Consider the following 22,554-nt stretch of genomic DNA (forward strand, 5'->3'; position numbering starts at 1 on the left):
TTTACTCCATGACATGTACTTAAAGGTCCAGTGTGTAACATTTAGGAGGAGCTACTGGCAGAAATGGAATATAATATTTAAATGTTTTCATTAGTGTATAATCACCTGAGAGTAAGAATCGTTGTGTTTTCATTACCTTAGAATAAGCTGTTTTTATGTACAGAGGGAGCGGGTCCTCGCCACAGAGGTCGTCATGTTTCTACAGTAGCCCAGAATGGTCAAAGCAAACACTGGTTCCAGATAAGTCAGTTTGCGTTTTTCGCGAGTTTCGCGCCCACCGTAGTTTCTCGTACATGCTTGGAAGGGTGGTGCGAGCGGTATTCAAATGGTTGAAAACTGCAATTTCTCCTCTAGATGTCAATAATCCTACATACTGGACCTTTAAGTCACCTTTTTGAGTAAATTGTAGACTACTTGTAGAACTAGTTTCAATGCGGCACACTTTTTACTCTTAATTGAGTAGATTTTTGGAGAAAAATAAATACATTTACTCCGTTACATTTTGAATCATTCATCGAGCTACTTTTTATTTAATATTTTATGCATTCATGCACATTCCGTTAAGAGGCAGGTGGTCAGCTGGTCCCAGGTCTGCTTAGCCTGCAGCAGCCACATCTCCACATGACTGTTGTTCGAAACAGCATAATTGCTGAAGCCACAGCAGGAGTACGGCTTTCAAATAGCAAAAGCAGCTAATATTTACATTTTTTTACAGCGTACAATGCAGCGGGCTCCGGTTGTGAATGGTAATCTTATGCTGCGCTCCAGACAACTCGAAAACTTCCAACCTCCTTCTAGAAAAAGTGCAGTGGTACGCCACTCATAGTCGAGTAGAGTTCCTACTTCTGGACTCGAGGCAAATTCTTTCACCCCGACTTCATGAAGAAGCAGTTGTCTGACGTCACATAACAATGGCAGCACCCATGGAAGTGCACATTAGGCTGCATTTCAATCAATAGGGGTAGGGTGTATTTGTAGACTACACTATTGTATTAGGCTAGTGACTGGAATATGAAGATACGATTCCGAGTATAAAAGTGGTAAAATAATATATATAATGGCGTCTGTTCACGCGTCGTTGTTTCCTCCTCTGTTTCGTTTATATATGCAAAGAGGCTGCACTGAGAGTTCAACGGTATGTACACTTACCAAAGAAAAATCAGTTTGTCACGGTCAGCCATGTTTTTTGTTTACGTTTGACGTCGTGCACCTGGAACGCTGTGAGGTCGGAAGTCGGATGTTTCAACTGGGAAATTCCGACCTCGGACATTGTCTGGAAAAGCAGCATTAGAACCGGGTTGACACGAGGTGACAGAGAGCAGCAAGTGTCCGTGGTGTGAATGCTTATAAGTTTAATAATATATAGCTACACACAGTATATCATGCTTCAAAACCACTACTGCTGCTTTTTGCCCTAATGTAAATATTAAAGTTAACGGTGTGTGAGTGGTGTGCATTTAACTAGTCATGCTTAGCCTAATGAAGAGAGACAGAAAAGTAGAGACCAAATTATGCACACGAAAAAAAAGACAAACTACTTTTATTTCATATGGACAGGATTGATATAACGTTTCAATAACAGATGGTCTTCCTCGGGTAAAAGTGAAGAAGTGAACGCACCTCTATTTAATAGGCAATTAATGATGAAACATCACAGCATTTTCTCCTAATTAGCCTAAATGAATCATCTGATGTAAGACATTTTCAGAAAGATAATAGACTGATTTGGCCACTTCTCTAACCTTTTAGTCAGGTGGTTGGAGAGACCTGGATGTGTTGGGCTCACACTTGATCTGTGGCTGTCTGTGATGGGAACTGCACTAGGAACATCTATACTGGAATGATCAAAGTTTAAGGACACTGTAACATGTTGACACTCTTTATATTTACTTTTTGACATAACAGACACAGTCTATTATGCACATGCACACAATTTGCTAATTTATTTGTCAAATCATAATATAATATAGGAGACAACAAGCAAAAACCTTTACTTATTGGTGTACTTAATATATAATATTAATGTAATATTTTGTGATCACACTTGAGAGACTGGGTATATTGTCCTGGTGTATATGTGGCAGGCATCTAATCAGGAGATGATGACTTGTCATCACAAATAAATACAGGCGTATATTCACTTCTTTACTTGAAGACCATCTGTGGTTGAAATAGTCATATCCACATCAAATAAAAGACTTTGGAAAAAAGACAATAGTGTGCCTGTGTTTTTTCTTGTTTTTTTTTATTTTAGTTATTCACAACTCAAGTAATTTTTTCAGTTAATACTGTTGTACTTTAACTCAGGTAGTTATTTTGATGACTACTTGTACTTCGACTTGAGTACAGTTTTTGGCTACTCTACCCACCATCAGCTAGATCAAGTCCGACTGGTGGCATATAAAAGAGCCTGCTGTGTTGTTTACTCTGGTATGCTTGCACAAAGAATCAGATTTTGATTTTTTTTCATTAACTCTCTCTCTGTCAACATTTCAAAGCCTGTTTGAAATTCTGTCCCTATCCAGCTTGTCATTCTATTGTTATTGTTAACAACGCACTAAAGAGGGGTGTTACAAAACAACATTTGGTGATAATGTTTTGTCCTGACACTTTATTTGTAATCAGGGTAAGTTAAAAGACAGTAAGCAGCTAATTCACCACCCATTAATAATTATTATTACATGTCTGTTTGTACCAAGGTCACAGTATTTAAAATAATGCACTAGCTTGGATAACTGGGATATTTTCGATGTGAAGCACCTCGTGAACCCATTCACTCATTCAAATGCTTGAGTGAGTGCGCCCTGTTGTTTAATTTATTATCATTACCATTATAATGCAGCACTTATGATTCCTAATGTGTGGTGAGGGAGTCTGTGCTTGAAGAGAGAAGGTACGGTGGCTAAGAGAGGAAACACATGCAAATCGATAAAACAAATGATGAAAACATTGTCACCTTTGACAACATATTAGCAAAACAACAGCAAATATATATAAAAAAGACATACATTCACCAATTTGGGAACACATGCGGAATAAAGAAATGTGTGGCAGATGCAGAAAACACAAGCCAATTCAGTCCAACACAACAGAAGTTTGCATGCTTAAAAACTGACAAATATGTCAACCACTTGTCACTGATGTTCAAAAATCTCTCGGCCACCGCAGGAATGCAAAACTTATGAAATATGTATACACTGTATATAAAACATAACCAAAACTGCCATAATGGAAGCCTGACTCTAGCCTATCACTAACCCAAATTGTAGTCCATGGCCCTCATGGCATATACTGGGCCTATCTCCTTCCATTTCCAAACATAAAACAACAAAGTCTCAACCATTGGTGGTTCTCTCTGCTCTATGTCAGAGTAGTGCATTGCATCTACGACACTGTGTATTCTTGTTTCACAAATGTTCTTATTTGTGGATGTAAGAAAAGTATTAGTTGGCTACTATGACCAGAAACTCTATGGCCATATGGATTTTTTTTTTCATAAATTCTATTTGATAGATGCACTCATACTTCTATCACATATAGATAGATGCATGCATACTAAATTCAAGGCTAAATAAACTAAAAAGAATTACCTCGGCAGCGTAACTACTATTTTAATCTGTTTAAGAATGGGTTAAGAAGGCCATCTTGCATCTTCAAGCCTCAAACACTGAAGATCAGAACACTTGTCTGATTGTAATACAGTGAGTCAAAAGGACTCCTCCAGTGAGAGTTTGACATTTTCATCCTATGGCTGTCTGCTGAGCTAGATGTGTGATAAAAGAAACATGCTTGGAGCCATTAACGCCTGGTATTGCGGTAGAGGACAAGGTGGAAGCCTCAACTTAGGGCCTGGAAATGTGTAATATATTTAATGTCTTTTTTTTCTCTTTTTTTTTTACAGAAGTACAGACTGTCTTTAGTGTCAGGAACCAGTCACATGAGAAACAGAGGCAGAACAGAGTGTTCAGGATGCAGTGGCTGACAGAAATAAACAAAACATATGAATAATTTTTTTAATTGAGTGGTACTCTGTTTTAATCATGCAACTCATGGAGGATTGTCAGTAAAGCTTCAAAACATCTTAAAATATCTGAGCATCTTGTTTTTTCTTTATTGGGTCTGATAATGTTTGATTGATTGCATACTACCTTTACATAGTGCCCTACATGACGAGCTACAGTATATGAGACACAATTAGAACCCATTAAGTAGTAATCAGTGGATGTGATTGTTGTGTCAAAAAATTACTAAAACAAAGCTTTAGACATTTATATTCATAAAGCATACACAGACATATTTCACTGAGCAATAAGCAGCCTCCTGGGGCGTCGAGGTGGCTCAGCTGGCATGTCACCCCCTTTGTCTCTCCCAATTATTTCTGTCTCTCTCTGCTGTGAACTATCAGATAAAGGTAAAACTACAAAAATCAGCAGCCTGTGATCAGTGGTGCTCATGCACACATCTCCAGAAGGCAGTAGATCCCACTGGGAGTGATCATAATCGTGAGCAAAATGTCAATGCCATTGTGTCAGCATGTGTTAAGGGACTGGTTGAACAACTTTGTCCACTAATGGACACACTAAGCATATCTGCAACAATGATGATGGACATACATGACAGGCAATGATTCAAACATCCAGCTCTGGTACATTTTCTTCTCATTTTGGGTATAAATAGACACTGCATGTCTTTCTTCTTTGACAGTGGTAGTTTTTGAGGTACATTAAAATGCAACAATGTCAGTAGACGAGTACTAGATATTAAAACAGCAGCTTTTTTCTTCTTTTTTTTTGCCAGGACTGTCTTCAGATGTGAGGTGGAGTGATTCCCGAAGAAATTGATTATTTCCGGGTTTGACAGCACAGAGAGCAATTCAATTTAGAGTGAGAAAATTGTTCTACCATTGGAGGAGGTGAGATGAGGACGAGCCACAAGTCAAGCGTGACGTGTAGGTTACTACAGCGATTGGGGGAGGAAAGCAGCCTTTAGTAGCAGAGCATGCAGGGCACAGACTGTGAGGAGCTATAGTTTGTCAAAAGATAGCAGTTTTCTAAGCAATGCTGTCACCATTTCAGAGTCAGTTTGTTTTAGTGTCAGTTTACTCTCAGTGCCTTTACAATGTTGTCCTACAATGTATCTCAGTAGCAAAAATACAGCTGGTATATTCTACAGTAATGTCCCCACCAAGATATATTCCTGTATTTGTGCTATGTAGAATAATGCATTTTTATCTCTGCTTGTCTAGTTTAAATAGAAAATGCAGTCTCTACAAGAACATAGCTACTGTATCATTATTTTATTTGTCATATTTATTCACTCCATCGCTTCCAGAAGCACAGTCTTTTTAATCTCAGTCTATTTTATTTAATCTCAAATAGGTCATCACAATGGCAATTCAAATGTGCTGTACTAAACAGATACTATGCCTATGTTTAATTGTCATTTTTGGCTTTAGACTGCATTATTGCAGGACACTGACAACTGTCAGAAAAACATCAAAAGTGGTTGACATACAGTACATGACTAACCACACTGCCATCTAGTGATGCCATATGTATTTAAACTTGCTGAAATAAACAAATGACTAAAAAGGAGCATACAGTACTGACATGATACCTCACTGCACCAGACTACATCTATTGGCAAACTGCAAGCAAAGCCAAAGTTTGAAAATAAGCAAACATAATTTCAAAAGTTTGAAATAAAAGAGTGCAAAAGGCACAAATCAAAATTAAGATCAGACAATCTTCTGATAGAACGTGTCTCATCAACGCATCACCATGAATAGTGGGTGACTGTAGTGAACACCTCCATACTTTATTTTGGATATCACTGTCAGCAACAGTTTAACTCATCCTGTAGACTTTGATCAACATGTCACATGCAGAAAAGCACTTATCACTGCTTCCCTACTGTCTTAGTAAAGATAACAGCACATTACTTTATTTCTACTTACTGTAAATGAGCATATTAGGACTCTGCTGTTTATTTTCTTTCCATTACATGTAAATGAGAGGCACTAGGAGATGAATGGACTCATAGAGGCACAAACCGTTTTCTGGCCTAAGTAAAGTTCACAGATCCCTCATATACTGATGGCTAACTTTAACCTCTGCGTTCACAGCTCCACTATTTACTTTAGTTTCTGGATGCAGTCAATGGTCTGCAGGAAGCATTGGTCCAGAACGAGGGAATACCTCTGAGGAGAAGGATGGAGAAAGGAGTCATTCAAACCTGGAATGACAAATAGGTGAGGCTGTTTACGTATGCTGTGTTTACATAAGTTTGTGTTTGGTTTGGTGGGTTATTGGGCATTTTGGAATAAATCTACACCTTTCTGCGTAATACAGCTACATAAAACAATATTAAAATTGTTTGGTGAAGTGTAATTTATTTGAAAGTGATGACACTTTGTAATGACTGAAGTCAACAAGAGCAGTCATATAAATCTATGACATTGGTTAGTAACTGAAAGTACACATTAAAATTTGTATTGAACAGCAATAAGCTTTATTTAAAATCCAAAAGCTGGTAATGTTGGCCTCGCTCCTATCAACTATTACATATTCAAAATAAAAGCTTTAGATGACACATTTGGGAAAATATTCTAAATACTCACAAACACTGACTTCATTTTTATATTAAGTTGTGTTATGGCAGATTTAAAAAACAACCAAACAAAAATGTATTAAGTTCAACATTTTCCCTGGAATCAGATGCAGTTAGGGACCATGACAAGTATTTGCTCCATCAACACCCTTTCTGACGCACATTGCTACATTTGATACATATTTGGCAATGCCGCAGGGCATGTAGTCATAAGGCTCACGGTATCTCATCTCCAATGACACATCTCACTCTGCTACATTAAAGGGTGCCTCACCTTCTATCCAGGAGGTATTCAATACAAGCTGTTTTTTGTTACTCTGAGCATAAAGGCTTTCTTCATCACGTCCAAACTCTGATATTTTTGTCTTGTGGCACTTTCTCACTCAGTCCAATGGGGACCTGCCAATCTCCCACAGGGTCCTGGAAGAAATAGTGCGGTATTTGAAGCAGCACACTAACTCAGCCATGGTTTTAAATTAAGCGTGATGTGTGGGGGGGGGGGTTGGGCTCTGCTGAAATCCTTTTGGCTACATCGGAAGAAAATAACTCGGATGTTAGTATGAATGTTAGTATGAATGTAGAGGCCACTCCCACCAGGCTACGCACATCCAGACAACCTTGAGATTAAGAAGCTAAGATCTCATACTGTACATACATGTGACATGCCCTGGGGGAGTGTATGGAGGACTACAGTGGGAGTTTGTGTAGCTTGAGTCCGCATTCATTTTCAACCACTATTCCCACACAGCTGGTTTCAAGTCAGAAGTGATTAGCAGTAATATTTAAATGGAATATTGAAGTTTTGGGGAACTTGACGGGGGTGTTTACTATTTGGATTGGCCTGTCACACATTTATGTACAACCTTCTGGAGCAAAAAAAACCCAATACTCTAGGAGGGTCATAGCCATGAAGATAAACAATATATTCAAAACATTTGGTGAAGATTTGGTTCCCTTTTCATTGATTAAATTGGATGTCCCATTAGTTAACAAAAATACTTCAAAAACAGGCCTTGCTGCTCTCTATACCTGTAATGTACTTAAGGTTGCCAGCGAAGGAAATAGATAGCTTTAATAAAATGTGACAGTGACATTTATAAAACAGCAAGCAGACAAGATATGAAACCATGGGGAGAGATCCTATCAGCGTCAAACTTTTCTGCAATCAGTAGGATGTCTGATGCCATCAAGGTACTGAGTGGTTAAGCTGAGGTCAATGAACGCACAAAGGAACCATCACAAACTGTCTTTGAGGGTTCAAATGGAGAAAAACACGGAGAACCGTATGATGTTGTGAGGAGAGCCTGTTTCCTGCAGGCTGCTGTTTGTCACATGTGACAGGAGAGGGTAGGGCTCAGCTGGACGTGAAGTTGAGCAGGGACCAGCCACTTCCCCTGGTTAGTGTCTTGTCTGGGCTTTCACAGAGCCCGCAGGAAAACATGCTTGACTTGTCTCATCATGTCACTGCAGAGCTGCAGGTCATGGTGGAGAGTGCTCTTTAGCGATGCCCTCAGCGCCGCCGTTTCCTCCAGCTAAATGACCAGCCAGGAGACAACATACATTACAAGAGCAACATGAACATCCCTGTGCAGTCCAAACACGAGTGTTAGAATGAACACTGTCCATAGGCAGTGTGTCCATTGCGATGCATCATTATTTCTGTTGCCTGGTGTAAAAATAGTTGGAAAAATAAAAATCTTGCTAGTTTTCAGAACCAGTTCAAGACATCTAGAGTGTTGTCAGATGTTTACAAATGCCAAGGGACTCATTGGACAGTCTACTCAGTTTGTCTGTGGACAGTTCCTGCTGCTCAGAGACTCCTGCCACCCTGGTGCTGAGGGACACTGCTCCTGAGGGACAGTCGTGGTAGCCACAAGTGACAGAAAAGGGAGAAATTGATGAGTCAGAGCATAAAAAAATAGATGACAAAAATGAAAATCTGCTTGACATTGTTGCATCATGCTGTCACTGAACCTTGGCATACCAGTTCTACCCTTGCTGCTTTTACAGTTCTGACTTTTACTGTAATTTGGTCTTCTCCAGCTGCTGCTCCAGGATCACTATCCTGCGGTGCTCCTCCATGTACTTCTGTTCTGCCTCCAAAAACATCTGGTTCATCTCTTTCTCTCTGCAAGATTCAAGCAAGTTCTCTGATAGTTACAAATTAGTTACAAATAATGCCATTCATCTTGATGGTGACTATAGAGCTGGACTAATGAAACCTCAGATTTAAATAATTTGATAAATAAATCAAATGAACTCCAAGATCTAGTGGAAACAACCCTGCAATGCTCAGAAAGCAATAAGTGTCCATGGCCTTGAAATGGGCATGTACAATGGACTACAAATTAATAGAATGTAATAGTGATGTAGTGTTGCAACGTCCCCTCACACCTTATTAGAAATGGTAATTTTGATGTTTGTGATATCAAAATTGCCAAATGAAAATAAAATATGAAAAATAACATTTCAAAGGTTCAGTGCGCCTCATGAATCATTTAAACCGACAGAAACCTGCAAACAAACTCACAGTGCATGGATACTGCCACCTCTGGGCCTCGGATGCATGCTGTAATACTTCTGTTGTGTTCACGAGCAGCTAACATTACTGACATTTTATTAAGTTAGACAGTACTGAGACAGCATTGGAAAATTTTAGCAAACAAAAGAGCCAGGAAAAACAACAAGATTGATGATGCTGTTACTTATCTAGCTGCAGTGTTGTTTGCAGTAATCTCAGACGCCATCCTCAGTGCGAAAGGTAATAGAATGAAAACGTTCTTGCTTTTGAAGACCATTTATGGCCAGTGATGCTGGCACAAAGTGTTTACTTGTTTTGTCGTGATATTTGTTTTGTTTCTCCAAGATATGCATTTCAACAAACACCATGTACCACTGACAGTAGAAAATTGAGAGCAACAAAGTGGAGAAAAAAAACAAAAGAATATAGTACTTTGTTTGTAGGACGTTAACCAGCTCAAGGAGTCTGTCCTTCTCCGTGCAGAGTATTTTATATTCATTACACTGGGTCATCAGTGCACCCACATCAGCTGAACACTGTGGACATTTTGAAGAACTTGGACCCCTAAGAACAAAAGGATACAACATTAAAACATCCCTTTTTCTGTTAATTAATTTCACAGTGGTACATAAATTGATGCGTAGCAATGTATCAGGAAAGGTATAAATAGAGCAGCTTTTTCCCCCCCACTTACTTGAATTCTATACTACTTCCCACAGCAGGCAGCACCAGTTTATGACCAAATTTGGGAACTGATCTGGAAAAAAGTTGACAGACAGTCATATTAACAGAAATCCCAGCAGAATACACTGATGAAGCTGTGAGTCACTAAACAAAATCAATAACCTGATTACAGCAAGTCCCCCATTAGCCAGAGTGAATTATTAACCCTTATTTTGCCAGATAAGATATCAGATATTAGAACCCAGTATTACTGTAACAATTAACAGAGGAGATGTAAATACACGTTCAACAGTCTTAATGACTGTCAGGGACTAATTCCATTAAAGTAAACTAACAATATTCACACTCCAATGATCATTTAGCATGATTACCATTAGCAAACATACCCTGAAGATGTTATTCTCTTGTTAATGTCTCCCTCTTCAGGGGGAAATCCTGAACTGCAAATTGTTGTCTTGAGGCTGGAGTGTCTTTCCACGCCCTCTTCCTGCAACAGCTGTATACATACATTTCATGTAATGTGAATGACCAAGAATTAGGATAAAAGTTTGAATGGGCAAATAACTTTTCAACTCAAATTTTGTGCCATTTGCTAAGAAGTCAAATACAACATTATTTTTGCTGAGGTGAGTTTAGATGTAATTCCCATGATTTGTTTACCATGAGCTGCTGCATTTCCTCCTGTAGTTCTTTGATCTTGGCCTCTTTCTTAGCAACCGTCTGCTTAAGATTCCGGATGAGAGCGTTGTGCTCTGAAGGCTCACTGCTCAGCTTTTGTCTCGGGCTCTGCTGGATCTCCTTGCTCCGCACGTTCTGCTGTTGGCCGAGCCGTCTCAGCACCTCCTGCATCTGGGTCTGCTGCTTCTGCCAGATGTAGAACGGGCAATTATTGTTGAGAATGTAGTGAAGCATGGGCTTACAACAGAAGATTCCTCTTTCTTTCTGCCACGTCTGTGGCTTATTTTAACTGGTAAATGTGATCTGAAATCCCTGATTATTTTTTATTTGGTCTGTGTAACTAGAACTGAATTGTGTAAGTTATGCATGCCTTTCATTGAGCAATTGCTCCTAAACCACAAATTGTCAGATTAGTTGACAAAATTTCAGGAATATAACGTGATATTTTTCTCTTATCTAATGCCTTACCAGCAAAGCATCCACAAGCTCATCATCATGTTTGCCCTTCTCCAGGAGAGTGGAGATCTGGACCTTCAGAGTTTTCAGTTCTATAGACAGAGATTTGTTCCTGGCTTTAGAGGCTTCCAGCTTTTTCTTCACATCCTCGTGGTCTTTCAGGAGGGCCTCATAGTCCACTGAGATTCTCTGTACAGTTTTGGAAGGAGAGCAGGGTCGTGGCACATTAACAAATTCATATTTCAATTAATTTACAGTTTATTTATACACACCTCAAATGCCTCCCTCTTCTCCTTCTCCATGGTGCGGATGTAGCTGAGGTTCCTGTCTTCAGAAGGGGTTTTCTGGAGGACCCCCATGCCCAGAAACTCTTCCTCTACACTCAGGACACTTGATTGTCTTCGCTGAGTTGACTGCTTCAGCTGCTGCTCAAGGTCTCGCACCTGTTGCACAATGCCCGGTATTGTTAATGTTCAGGTATTTGTTTTATAAATCTTATATTAGTGACTTTGCAAAGCACTTTATTAACTCTGTAAAGAACTTTGTCACCTTAATTTCAGAAGCACATTATGACTTAAGTTATAATAAAATTTTTAGCTTACCCTTGTCTGAAGAGCCAGTATCTGCTGAGAGCGACCTCTAAAGCTCCCAGGGCAACTTAGTAATTGCTGAAGGTTGACCTCCTCTCCAACCTCACTGATCAAAACCTTAAACAGCAGGAGCAGTTCATATTTTTGGAATACAGAAGTCACTGATGATTAATCATATGAATATGTGCTATTCTTCTTGAGTAGTTAGGTTAGGCAGGAAAAAAAAATATACCACCTTCTGAGCTACTTTCAACTCCTGTTTGACAGATTGAACCTGATTGCGATACTCAATCACTTTCAGCTGGGCAGCAGCAAATTTTTCCTGCAGTGATTTCACCACAGGATTTTCCTGCTTTTGTGAACAAATGATATATGATTCAGACTGAGTTGCAATCATTCAAATTAGGAAGACATAAAAATATATTTTTGGTGAATTTCCACATCAATAATTACCTCACAATCTTCAGATGACCTCTTATCCTGTGACTTTGTGTCAATCTTTTGCCCAGGTGGAGAGTGCACCAAAGCGGCCTGCAGCTATAGAAAGGAGCATAATATTACAATTATTTATTAATTTATTCCCACTGTAATAAATCATATCATTTTACAAATCATATTAGAAACAATGTATCTTTGTTTAAACAAATATATAATTTAAAAAGTTGTGTGCTGAAATGATGAATATACATCCAACAAATCAAATGAAATGAAACACCTAACACAAAACTTTGTTACCTCTTTCTCAAGCTCTTTGATTCTATTGCTATTTTGTTTGGATTTAATCTTTTCTCGCTCAATCTCAGCAGTTAGCTCTCTATTCTTCTTGGACAGCTCAACAATCTTGGAGGCTGCTATATCCCCTGCCAAGCCCGATGTGCCTAAACGGATGAGCGGATGAGTCATGAGGAAGCTGTGACACATCAATAATATCACTGTGGCCAAAAATAAGTGAAAGTTATGTTATTATACCTGTTAAGAACAGTCGTTCTTCTTCTCTTTTCTTCTTCAGGTGTTTAATTTCAAAATCCTTTTCACTCAGAAGTTTGAAGAGCCGACCATTTTCATCCTTAAGTTCCCTCAGCTGGTCCAGCAAATTTTGATACTGATTGTCATTCTGTAGCAGTCTGTATGGAAGCAATTAAAATGAACAGTGACTAATTGCAAGAACATGACTGTTCACATCGATTGATGAAGGTGATGAATACTTCCAATGAAGAATTCTAATGTGTGCTTATGTATATTTTTGTTTAATTAGTATTAAGTATCAAAACAATTTAAGATAACACTGAGGACAAACACTTATTTCAGCCTTAAGACGCACCTGTCTTTGAGATTGTCTGCTCGAATACCTTGCTTAGATAGATCCAAACCATCCTGGGTAGCACTGTCATTAAGCTTATCTGGTTCATTCTGCTTTTTCCTATCCAGTTTCCTTTTCTCCTGCTGTTTTTGTAGTGCTTGGAACTGAAGCCGCAAGTCATTCAGTTCATCATCATGCTCCATGATCTATGATTTATAGCATAAGGAGAAAATAATAAGCTTATAATAATATTATTATTTATTGTGACAGAAAATTGTGAAGGAATTTGGTTATAATAATATCATGGACATTTGGCTATACATTTCCCTGGATTTAAAGGCTGTAGCACAGTTAAGTGATACCGTTATCGGCATTTGTTTGTTTTAGCTAAGTGAAAATACCCATTACCTTTACCAGTTTAGCAATCGTAGCTCCATCGTTAATTACATAGTTATAATACATACACAATTAGACCAAGTTATAATACTTGTTGTTTAAATAAACACCCTAAATTTGTGTTCATCCTTGTGAAAGTAGCAGCAAAACAATGGTCCTTCTCTTCATAGCTCCTCAAGATGGCCTTTGAGTGCCCTGGTTGTGCAGAGTATATCACTGTCAGGCGAGGTTATTGTTGATGACCCCATGGTAGCCTAAATTTGGCAAGTCATGAGCCTAAAAAGACTGAAAGTGACTACTCCAGTTTTGTTAGCAAAAAAAAGCAAGATATGCTAGATGATTAGTTAGCGAGATAATGTTGATGTTTATGATCATTTGAGTGACTGTGAATACGTAGGGTTAGAACTCTAATCCTAGTCTCCCAACTCCTTACTAAGTGGCATACGTTAAGGTTATATAAAGAGAAAATAGCTCACCTGTCACCTTAAGGTGTTTTTCACTCCATAATTTTGTATGGTAGGTGAAGAATCTGTAGCTGCTTCCTCACTGATTGCGACGCTACTGTATCCATAGCAACGGCCCTCTGGAGATTTAGGACAAGATCTCGCGGGAGCAAGAATGTAGTCATGGGAACAAGAGGGCGGAACCTGCTAAGTTCACTTGTCTGTAACGTTATAGTTAAATATTTTTCAAGTTGTTAATTTTTTCCAAATTTCAGAAGTCAGTAACTTAAATTGAGGAATAAGACCTGCAAGTGTGCTGCTTGTCAATCGTTTTCTAATTTGGAGAATAGTTTTGGAGAATTAAAGGAGGCGGGAAATGAGGAAATGAAGAGGAAAGTTAGCTAACAGTAACTTTAGGTTAACAGGTGTAAAACCTCTTGACTGATTAAATTATTATTTCTAGCTAAACTATACCAAATTAAGGTCAGATTAAAAATTTTTTGCCGCAAAAATCTCAGCGAAAAAGATATTTGTTTAAAGCAGGTCACCTCAAGGCAGAAATCGTGTTCGAAAACTTGCAGAGACCCATAAGTAAAGTGTGAGTATTTCTCCTATGGAAATATAAAAACTAAAGTCAAGCCTTTATCATTGAGCAATATCCCACATGGCCACAAGGGGGCGAGATACTCTACAAAGCAGCTTCTGGAAAACTGCCAAAGGTAAATAGACTAGGGATATATAATGGGTGCCAATAGCACATTCATTTTGTTTTGTCAGGTTAGAAGATATTGGCTATAAGATCATCCAATCCATGTTTAAACCATATATGTTCTTAGTTTTAATACACTCTAGACAGAAAAGTGAAATACTATTTCTCATTTGACAGGAAATCCCATACAAGTACCTCAGTCATCCCTCAACCCAGGTTTGGAGGTAAGGGACAACCTAAGAATGCTAATTTGGTATAATTGTGTAAACAATGTACGAGGAGTGATGACAGCTACTGGATTAGCATAGTCATGCTTATATACTTACTTATTGTGATGAACTAAACAAGTAGGTGACATACATGCTCTCCACTTGCATTTTGTGTGGTACACAGTGTAACCTGATTACTGCAGTTGCGTAATATTTACTGGATCTCAGTTAAACTCATTGTTCTTTATTGTGTCATTACAGCAGTTCAGTCACAATGACACAGCATTTTAGAGCATATCACTACCTGAAATTAATGTGCTGCATTTCCTGTTTAAATTGGATCTTAGGGTGGGACAATACACAGGAAAGTATTTCAAAGCATAACATTAAGATAACAGTGATGGAAATCAGCTGTTTTATTTGATGGGAGTGATAGAGTAATGTTCAAAATGTGTAATGGTTTTATTAGTTGGAATTTTTGGACACTAACTGGTGCACAATGAAGTGAGCACTAAACATTTTCCAACTATCAGGAGATACAAGTAAGAAAGTTTGAGCTAACATACAAGAACATCATTTGTAATAAACTATACACTTAATTGCCAGTATGTTAGGTAAACCTAACTAAAACTAATGCAGTCTTCAATGCCATCATATATGTTTTAATGTTCACCTTTTGTTGCAACTGTTTTAGAGATTTGTAGAGAACTTAATGGTGATTATGGAGGCTGTAGTTCATGATGATACAACAGTTAGGACAAATTCTCAGTGCAACTTGGAGAGGTTTCAAAACGTATACACAACAACATTTTAGAATTACGAGACTGGCAAAAAAAATTTCCAGAGAAAAAACAAAGAAACAATGTTTCAAAAATAACGTTCTGTATTTGCACACAACATTAAACTCAACTTTGTGAATAACTTAACAAGGCATCTATTTAAGCATATCACAAAATAGGCTATATGATGATATTTTATCATATGGTGTACCTCAGTTAGTTTAGCTCATATGTCTCATGAAGACTTGTGAAGCTGCTGACATAAAACATTGGACCCCTGTGTATCACACTATAATGATAAAAGTTTTAAATAAAAGACTTGGCCTTTACAATCAAGGCTATTAAATAAAATCGACCAGACCTTTATGGTTTTGTTTCATGGTTTTTGTTCCTTTTCCTATTTCTATGTGATTATGTTATACATTTGTTTAGTGGGATATTCTGATACTGTAAGGAGTCAAAAAGCATTTGTGTCCTTGTTATTAAAATAATGTGAAAGCATAGGCCCTGTCTGTAGGCCACATGTTGTCAAAGCCTTCCATTACATGCCCCTAATGCACTGGGATGCCCTTTATAAAAAGTGGGCTAAGGTGCAAGCATTTTTAATTTGGCAAATACAATATAGCAGGTATGAGACAATAAATCAATTACAGAGGGGAAAAAGGTCAGGCTATCTACCAATCTATCCCTAGTCATACTGTTTTCAACTGATCTGCTAGATTTTCTAGTTTTTTATATTTCACTCACACACCTTTGAAATAAGAGGCAACAAAACTCCATCAGTAATGTCACCTGTTCATCCAGATGTCAAGTCAGATAAACTTACAACCGCAAACACACAGTGTGTAACCAGTGTAAAAACAGCTGAGATCAATACACCTCCTTCTCAATACAGAAGTGATAGCTTGACCCACAGGTTAGAGGAGAGGAAGTGTAATCAATAAGTTATAACTATTTACAGAAGAGGTGAGCTGCTGAAGGGATGTGTGCATACAAAAATTATGACACATCTGTAAAAATAAACTTTCTACACACCTTAATATGCGGTCATATTAAGGGACATAAAATATCTGTGTATGAGTCCATGTTCACTTGTGTTCCACTGCTTTCTGTTCTTCTCTGGGTTTTACAATGTAGTCTCTGTACATCGAATACAGGACCCCTAAAAACAAAGAAACAGAGGGATAAGTAAAATGGTCATAATGTAACCAGCCAAGATCCAGGCCTTCATTTTTTAATGAGAACAGTTTTAGTCCAAACCAATTGTGATAACAAACTGAAACAATTCAACTAAGATCTAACAAGAAACGTGACACATACCAACAGTCATGGCTCCAACCACAAAGCCCTGGGCAGCTACACGCATGTGGATCAGGTGAACCGACATTTTTGTATCTCCTCGACTTTTCATTTTCAGCAGTCTGTACCCAACAATGGCAAAGAACCCAGCCATTCCTGCAAGGAGCAAAAACACAGATCAATTTACATAGATGACTAATGAAAACAAAGTCAGTTTAATAACTTTTACAACAACAAAAGTATAAACTGGGGTACACTTGACAGCATACTTTTGGACAAAACAATTCTGCTTTAACTTCAAAGTTTGTAAGTTATTGCAAGTTAATTTAACATTTTTTTCCCTTTTCATGATGTAACCATTAGGGCATAAGATGTAGCTACTCACCCACTGGGACAAATGGATTCTCTTTTGCTTTGCGCAGGAACTTGGACTCATTCTCATCATAACTAGACATCTTGACTAAAAAGAAAAGAAAAGTTAGGTATTACTGTAAATTCTGTTATTCCCAAAGCATAGCATGCTAGCTCATTCAGTGTAGGTGGGATCCATGTTAAATCCTCACTGTAAACCTAAATTAGTTATGTAAGTTAGTGGCTTGAAGTTTTAGCCTACTAAATACTAATGAATAATGTTTAAATTCGTACCCCAAGCTGGTTTGTAACTTGCTGTTCGGAGCTAATGTTAAAACCACATGAACTGCTGTCAGAGGTTATACATGAAGGGCAGCGGGAAGACACATCCTTTTGTAGGCCTAAATAACTACACACAACCTACATATTGTAAAACACATCAACCATTGTGCAATGCTAAGTTATAATATTTTAAAGTGGCTTACATTTTGATTAAAGGCCTCATAACAGAAACACCCCAGAAAATAAAATAAAACAATCGAGAGCGAGGATGACAGTTTTAACAGCAGATAAAACCTCCATTACGCCACAATAGGTTGGACTGATTCTTACCTGTTTTTAAGGAGTATGTCGCTATTTGAATCGCCTATAAATAAAATATCCGGAGAGGTTTTATGAGTCTTCAGATCGCACGTACTGTGTGAAGGAAGTAAGGAGCCGGCTCGTGATGTAACTACCATTGCACGCAGGTCTGACGTAAGCAGGTTATCAGTAGTGTGTTGTGTTCAGGTCGTACGAAAAAATGTGAAAGACAAAATGCAGTTCAAGTTCTGATGAAATTTTCTTTTTTGTTTTAAATGAGCGTTCTGTGGCTACCCTAACATTTTAAAGATAGAGCAAATGAGCTTGTCAGTATTGAAACTTAAACATTTAGACTATATAAATAAGGTCCTAGATTTGTGAATAAAACAAATAAAAATCCACCTTTGAACAGGGGTATGTCATTGAACATAAAAGCAGTAACTTTTGGGTGCTCTCAGGTGGATTTGTTTGTTGAATGACATCTTAGCCCTAAGCTAAATAGCGAAACTTGGCTAAATATGACATAACATCAAATTATGTTATCCTAGGCAGCATAACAAACGTTTGCTGTTATCATTAGAGCCGGATTATGCTCATTTAACCGGGCAAGATGTTGATGTTGTTGTGATCCGATGTGTCATGAACGCAGCATCAGTTGTACAATCCCCTCGCAAAATCAAAGACTGAAACGAATTTGAGATAGTAAGCTACTCCCAGCCCAATAGACGTGTAGTCTGTTTCGCAATGAAACAAAAAGGCTCCTTCACACTGTCAGCTGATTTTTCATATTGCACTTTTAGCTGTAAATATCGCATTACTTTTACTGTCGGAAACTTAGCGACTCTTTCTCTGTGCCTAAGTAATACCACGTTGTTTTACGCTTTTGTATGCCCCCCTCCCCCTCAATGTTTTAACATCGAACTGTAAAATGCCTCAGTATGACTTACTGGTATTTAAACGAAGGTGGAGGTAGGTGGAAGTGAATCCTCTTGCTTCACGTGTTGCTCTCATGTCATGAGGGCTCGTGGTCGCACGTTCCTGAAACGTGCTGCACCCGATTCAGAACAATGTAACAAAAAACTTTACAATAATAAATTACAATACTTCTAATAATAATCCGAGTTGATGGTCCGCATTCATAGGTTTATGACCCACTTTTAAATGACTTTGAGTAATACATTTGGCATTTAGTCCTATTTGTAACTGCTGGTTGTTATTATTGTAATACTAATAATGTGCTGTAATAATAATATCAATAATTACAATAATAATAGGAATATTAAAAACAATTGTATCATTATTAATATACAATCAAGGGTATATGATCAAAACTTTGGTGCATTTGAAGCATCTTGCTTATGTATCTAACTTTAATGAAGAAATGTATCTTTCTTAGAACTAACAACTTGTAATTCTTCCTTGAAATTGTTAAATACACCACCCAAGTGTTATACTAAGAAAGTTTTGATAGGCTTATTAATGTATACATTATGCATGATTATTAGTTGTACTTCTTGCAAATAATTGTACCTAAGCCTGATGTGACAGGGCCAACTGAAACCAATAACTTACAGATTGTAAGTATACATTTATATTGTTCATGAGGTATAAAATTACACCCCAAACAACCTAAAGCAGAATAAATCTTTGGAATCTTAACAATAGCAACGCTTTTGTGAGAGCTTTTGCATTGTGTTCAACCCTCTTGAGAATGGAAATCAAAAACAGCTTTGAAGCCCTAATGAGCCTGTGGCATTTTCTTTATGCAATTATGGACTATCAGTTCCCACTGATCATGCACCAGTCCCCGATGTACACCGTAGATTAAAGTAGAGAGATAAAGGAAGGAGTGCTGCAAACAGCCTTCACTTATCTTCCAGACAACCCTCTAAGAACATAATTGAATACACATTTTATATTTATTTCCACTTTGTTGTTTAGTGTTATGTAGTGTCATACCTCATACTGTACTTTCTACTGAGCCATCCTATATGTTTCATATGTTTTTGCTGACCTGAGGACGTAATATTGAGAATTATCAGCTAATATCTGAATTCTAACTTTTTCAGCTTTTCACTTTGCCTTGTGTACAAACAAGGAAACTGCAATGACATTCAAAGAAATGTAAAGGAAACTGCCTTAGTGAGGCATCCATGAGGGATGTAGTCATGTTAAAGAAAACATCTTCACCCAGTGGTGAGTTTGTGAATCAGTAGTGAGGTGAGATGGTAACTGTTTAGTTTACAACTTACTGTAAAGATGTCAAAGTAAACTGCAAAATAAAAAAGGATATCAAAATCAATCATTCAATTACCTTTACAGTAATATCAGTTAAATATGAATGTGTGTGCTTCAAAGTTTATGTTCATGAGGCCTGATCTTTTTTACAGCAGATTCATCAATTTATGAAATGTTGTCGTAGCTGTAAGAAAGCTATGATTTTTTTTTAATTTCATGTACATGGGCTGTTACCTTATTGCTCTTCAGAGCGAGGGCTACAAAATGAATCCAATGGATCCACAGAGTAGATTAAAATCACAGTGAACACCCTGCCACTGCTGCCTTTTACATTCCAATAAGATATACATTCCAGCAGGTGGTGCTATATATCCACTTACATGGTATCGGTGCAACAGCCCAAACAGATGACTCTTCACTGTGCAGATATGACTCTTGACATTTATGTTCAAGAGTGAAGGTATTATTTTGCTTATTTTTCTACATTTCAATAGATTAACATAAAAAAGATAAAGTGTTGAATTCAGTATGGTTCATATTGCTCTAAAAGCACTTTATTTCATATTTCTTATTCCTTATTAAATCCACATGATTTTTTTTTTTTGGCATGTTTGTCACACTTAAATGTTTCAGATCATCAAACAAATTTAAATATTAGTCAATAACACAGTAATAACACAAGTAACACAAAATACAGTTTTTAAATGAGGATCACAAACAGATGGCCGGACATTCTCCTTCAAGAGTTTTTGGTAGACAGCAGAATTTATGGTTCCAGTTATCACAACAAGTCTTCCAGGCCCTGAAGCAGCAAAACAGCCCCAGACCATCAAACTACCACCACCATATTTTACTGTTGTATGATGTTCTTTGTCTGAAATGCAGTGTTACTTTTATGCCAGATGTAATGGGACACACACCTTCCAAAAAGTTCAGCTTTTGTCTCGTCAGTCCACAGAGTATTTTCCCAAAAGTCTTGGGGATCATCAAGATGTTTTCTGGCAAAAATGAGACGAGCCTTAATGTTCTTTTTGCTCATCAGTGGTTTTCTTCTTGGAACTCATGCAGGCCATTTTTGCCCAGTCTCTTTCTTATGGTGGAGTCATGAACACTGACCTTAACCGGGGCAAGTGAGGCATGCAGTTCTTTGGATGTTGTTGTGGGGTCTCTGAATGGCTGAAGAACAAAATGAAGACTTTGGAGTGGCCTAGTCAAAGTCCTGACCTGTGATAACTGGAACCATAAATTCTGCTGACTACCAAAAACTCCTGAAGGAGAATGTCTGGCCATCTGTTTGTGATTTTCATTTAAAAAATGCATTTTGTGTTTACTTGTGTTATCTTTGACTGATATTTAAATTTGTTTGATGATCTGAAACATTTAAGTGTGACAAACATGCAAAAAAAAAAGAAATCAGGAAGGGGGCAAACACTTTTTCACACCACTGTATATATGTATTTTGTGCACATTTGCTTGTAAATGTGCATTTGCTTGTAAATGTGCATTTGCTTGTAAATGTTCATACAACTCTCTTAGATAATAAAAAGCACATAAAAGGTAAACTAAGGAGAAAAGCAGAACAAAGCAAAGATGCAGTAACTTTTATCCAGCAGCTACAATAAATAAGTTATTGCCACACTCAGCAGTTGTAAGGGTCAGAGTTATAATCATAATCATACCACTGAGCTGACTGTGCAGTTTTATATAAGGGTGTGGTGTGATCTATTTGATATCACTCCAAAAATGTGTTCAAGAAATTACATTGTATAATTTTGACCTGAAATTTGGTTGTATGCCTTCTAACATGATAATTTGTGACAATGGTTGTTCTGACAAAGGTTTTCTTCCTGCTGCCACTGGCCCCCTCACAGATTGTAGGCAGTGCCTCCAACATTATTCTGACATCTATAACAGGCAATAGGTGTTTGTAACAAATAAATAATTTAAAGAACAAACAAACCAAATTGTAATGCTATTACAATTAATACTACTGTCATGCCTGCTGTGATGACAATGATTGTTATTATTATCATCATTATTTTTAATATTATTACTACTACTTCTACTACTACTGTAACTACTGTCACTGCTGCTGATAGGTAGGTATTATTATTGTTATTACAACAGCTTGTGATATGAATATAATTATTGTCACAAATGTTGTTAAAATCTACCAACAGAACACATATAGTACTGACAGAAATATAATACATACCATTGTGGACATGGACTGGCACATGTGCGCTACACACACATGAAAACTGTTATGGATCTCCCTACTTCACTCGTAACGACAACATACCATACTCAAACACACATACCTTAGCAGAAACTTTGGAAAGTACAGAAAATAATTACCTTTAGTTAGTCAAATACAATTGTATGTCACATTGGGTGTGCTTTTCTTGTCAGAAACGTTTGTACCTGTTTATAGACACAAATACCATTTCTCAGCCATTTGTTGTCTATTTTCTGACCACATTGAGACACAATCTGTATGTCACTGAAAATCAACTTTACTCAAAGAGACACATCATCCTTTCTCCATATCGTACTAATTTAAATGCTATGATTGTACCACACAAAAAACCCCAAAAAGATTAATGGCCCTCATGTTTTCACTGTAAGATGTACAAATGAAAATAGTCATGCCTTATTGCTAGTGGGTTATAAAAAAATAGTTTCAGCATGTCATATAAATGCACATGAA

The 22,554-nt window shown here is 37.5% G+C and overlaps 3 protein-coding genes and 1 long non-coding RNA gene across 6 annotated transcripts in view; 1 reads left to right on the forward strand and 3 right to left on the reverse strand.

Moving 5' to 3' along the window:
* The window catches only part of tmie (transmembrane inner ear), an 18,352-nt gene extending 17,087 nt beyond the window's left edge, over positions 1 to 1,265 (reverse strand). Inside the window, exon 1 of one of the 2 annotated variants that reach the window (XM_044220199.1) lies at positions 1,150 to 1,265. The gene's annotated coding sequence lies outside the window, so the exon portion shown is untranslated. Of the gene's footprint in view, positions 1 to 136; positions 152 to 1,149 lie in introns of those variants that run through there. The other variant, XM_044220201.1, reaches the window with a different exon arrangement.
* LOC122887215 lies at positions 724 to 7,875 on the forward strand. Its single transcript, XR_006380494.1, has 2 exons — positions 724 to 1,135; positions 3,902 to 7,875. It is a non-coding gene; the product is annotated as an uncharacterized LOC122887215 (long non-coding RNA).
* On the reverse strand, positions 7,664 to 13,860 carry ccdc13 (coiled-coil domain containing 13). 2 transcript variants are annotated; one of them, XM_044220182.1, is made up of 15 exons: positions 13,711 to 13,860; positions 12,860 to 13,044; positions 12,508 to 12,662; positions 12,274 to 12,416; positions 11,992 to 12,075; positions 11,774 to 11,887; positions 11,551 to 11,655; positions 11,221 to 11,391; positions 10,961 to 11,137; positions 10,475 to 10,678; positions 10,201 to 10,310; positions 9,825 to 9,887; positions 9,563 to 9,694; positions 8,594 to 8,737; positions 7,664 to 8,459 (listed from the first exon to the last, which is right to left on the reverse strand). In XM_044220182.1, exons 2-14 carry the CDS (start codon positions 13,039 to 13,041, stop codon positions 8,629 to 8,631), a joined length of 1,749 nt encoding a protein of 582 aa, XP_044076117.1. In that variant the 5' UTR covers positions 13,042 to 13,044; positions 13,711 to 13,860; the 3' UTR covers positions 7,664 to 8,459; positions 8,594 to 8,628. The 2 variants fall into 2 exon arrangements, with proteins under 2 accessions (XP_044076117.1, XP_044076116.1); XM_044220181.1 differs by having other exon boundaries at positions 11,774 to 11,890.
* A 1,136-nt stretch (positions 13,861 to 14,996) lies between these two features.
* On the reverse strand, positions 14,997 to 17,786 carry higd1a (HIG1 hypoxia inducible domain family, member 1A). The gene is made up of 4 exons (XM_044220202.1): positions 17,637 to 17,786; positions 17,059 to 17,133; positions 16,695 to 16,829; positions 14,997 to 16,536 (listed from the first exon to the last, which is right to left on the reverse strand). The coding sequence occupies exons 2-4, from the start codon at positions 17,126 to 17,128 to the stop codon at positions 16,463 to 16,465; spliced, it is 279 nt and encodes a 92-aa protein (XP_044076137.1). The 5' UTR covers positions 17,129 to 17,133; positions 17,637 to 17,786; the 3' UTR covers positions 14,997 to 16,462.
* Positions 17,787 to 22,554: the final 4,768 nt, after the last annotated feature.

Source organism: Siniperca chuatsi, linkage group LG13 (genome assembly GCF_020085105.1).
Source record: "Siniperca chuatsi isolate FFG_IHB_CAS linkage group LG13, ASM2008510v1, whole genome shotgun sequence".
Taxonomy (NCBI): Eukaryota; Metazoa; Chordata; class Actinopteri; order Centrarchiformes; family Sinipercidae; genus Siniperca; species Siniperca chuatsi.

Excerpts from the sequence above, each read along its gene's own strand:
- higd1a (XM_044220202.1), bottom strand. The coding sequence starts at position 17,128 with ATGTCTAGTTATGATGAGAATGAGTCCAAGTTCCTGCGCAAAGCAAAA. Across the intron at positions 16,830-17,058 it reads GAATCCATTTGTCCCAGTGG|GAATGGCTGGGTTCTTTGCC; the intron begins GTGAGTAGCTAC and ends TGCTCCTTGCAG. Across the intron at positions 16,537-16,694 it reads GGTTGGAGCCATGACTGTTG|GGGTCCTGTATTCGATGTAC; the intron begins GTATGTGTCACG and ends CTTTGTTTTTAG.
- ccdc13 (XM_044220181.1), bottom strand. The coding sequence starts at position 13,041 with ATGGAGCATGATGATGAACTGAATGACTTGCGGCTTCAGTTCCAAGCA. Across the intron at positions 12,663-12,859 it reads GCAGACAATCTCAAAGACAG|ACTGCTACAGAATGACAATC; the intron begins GTGCGTCTTAAG and ends GCTTCCATACAG. Across the intron at positions 9,695-9,824 it reads GGAAGTAGTATAGAATTCAA|GGGTCCAAGTTCTTCAAAAT; the intron begins GTAAGTGGGGGG and ends TTTTGTTCTTAG.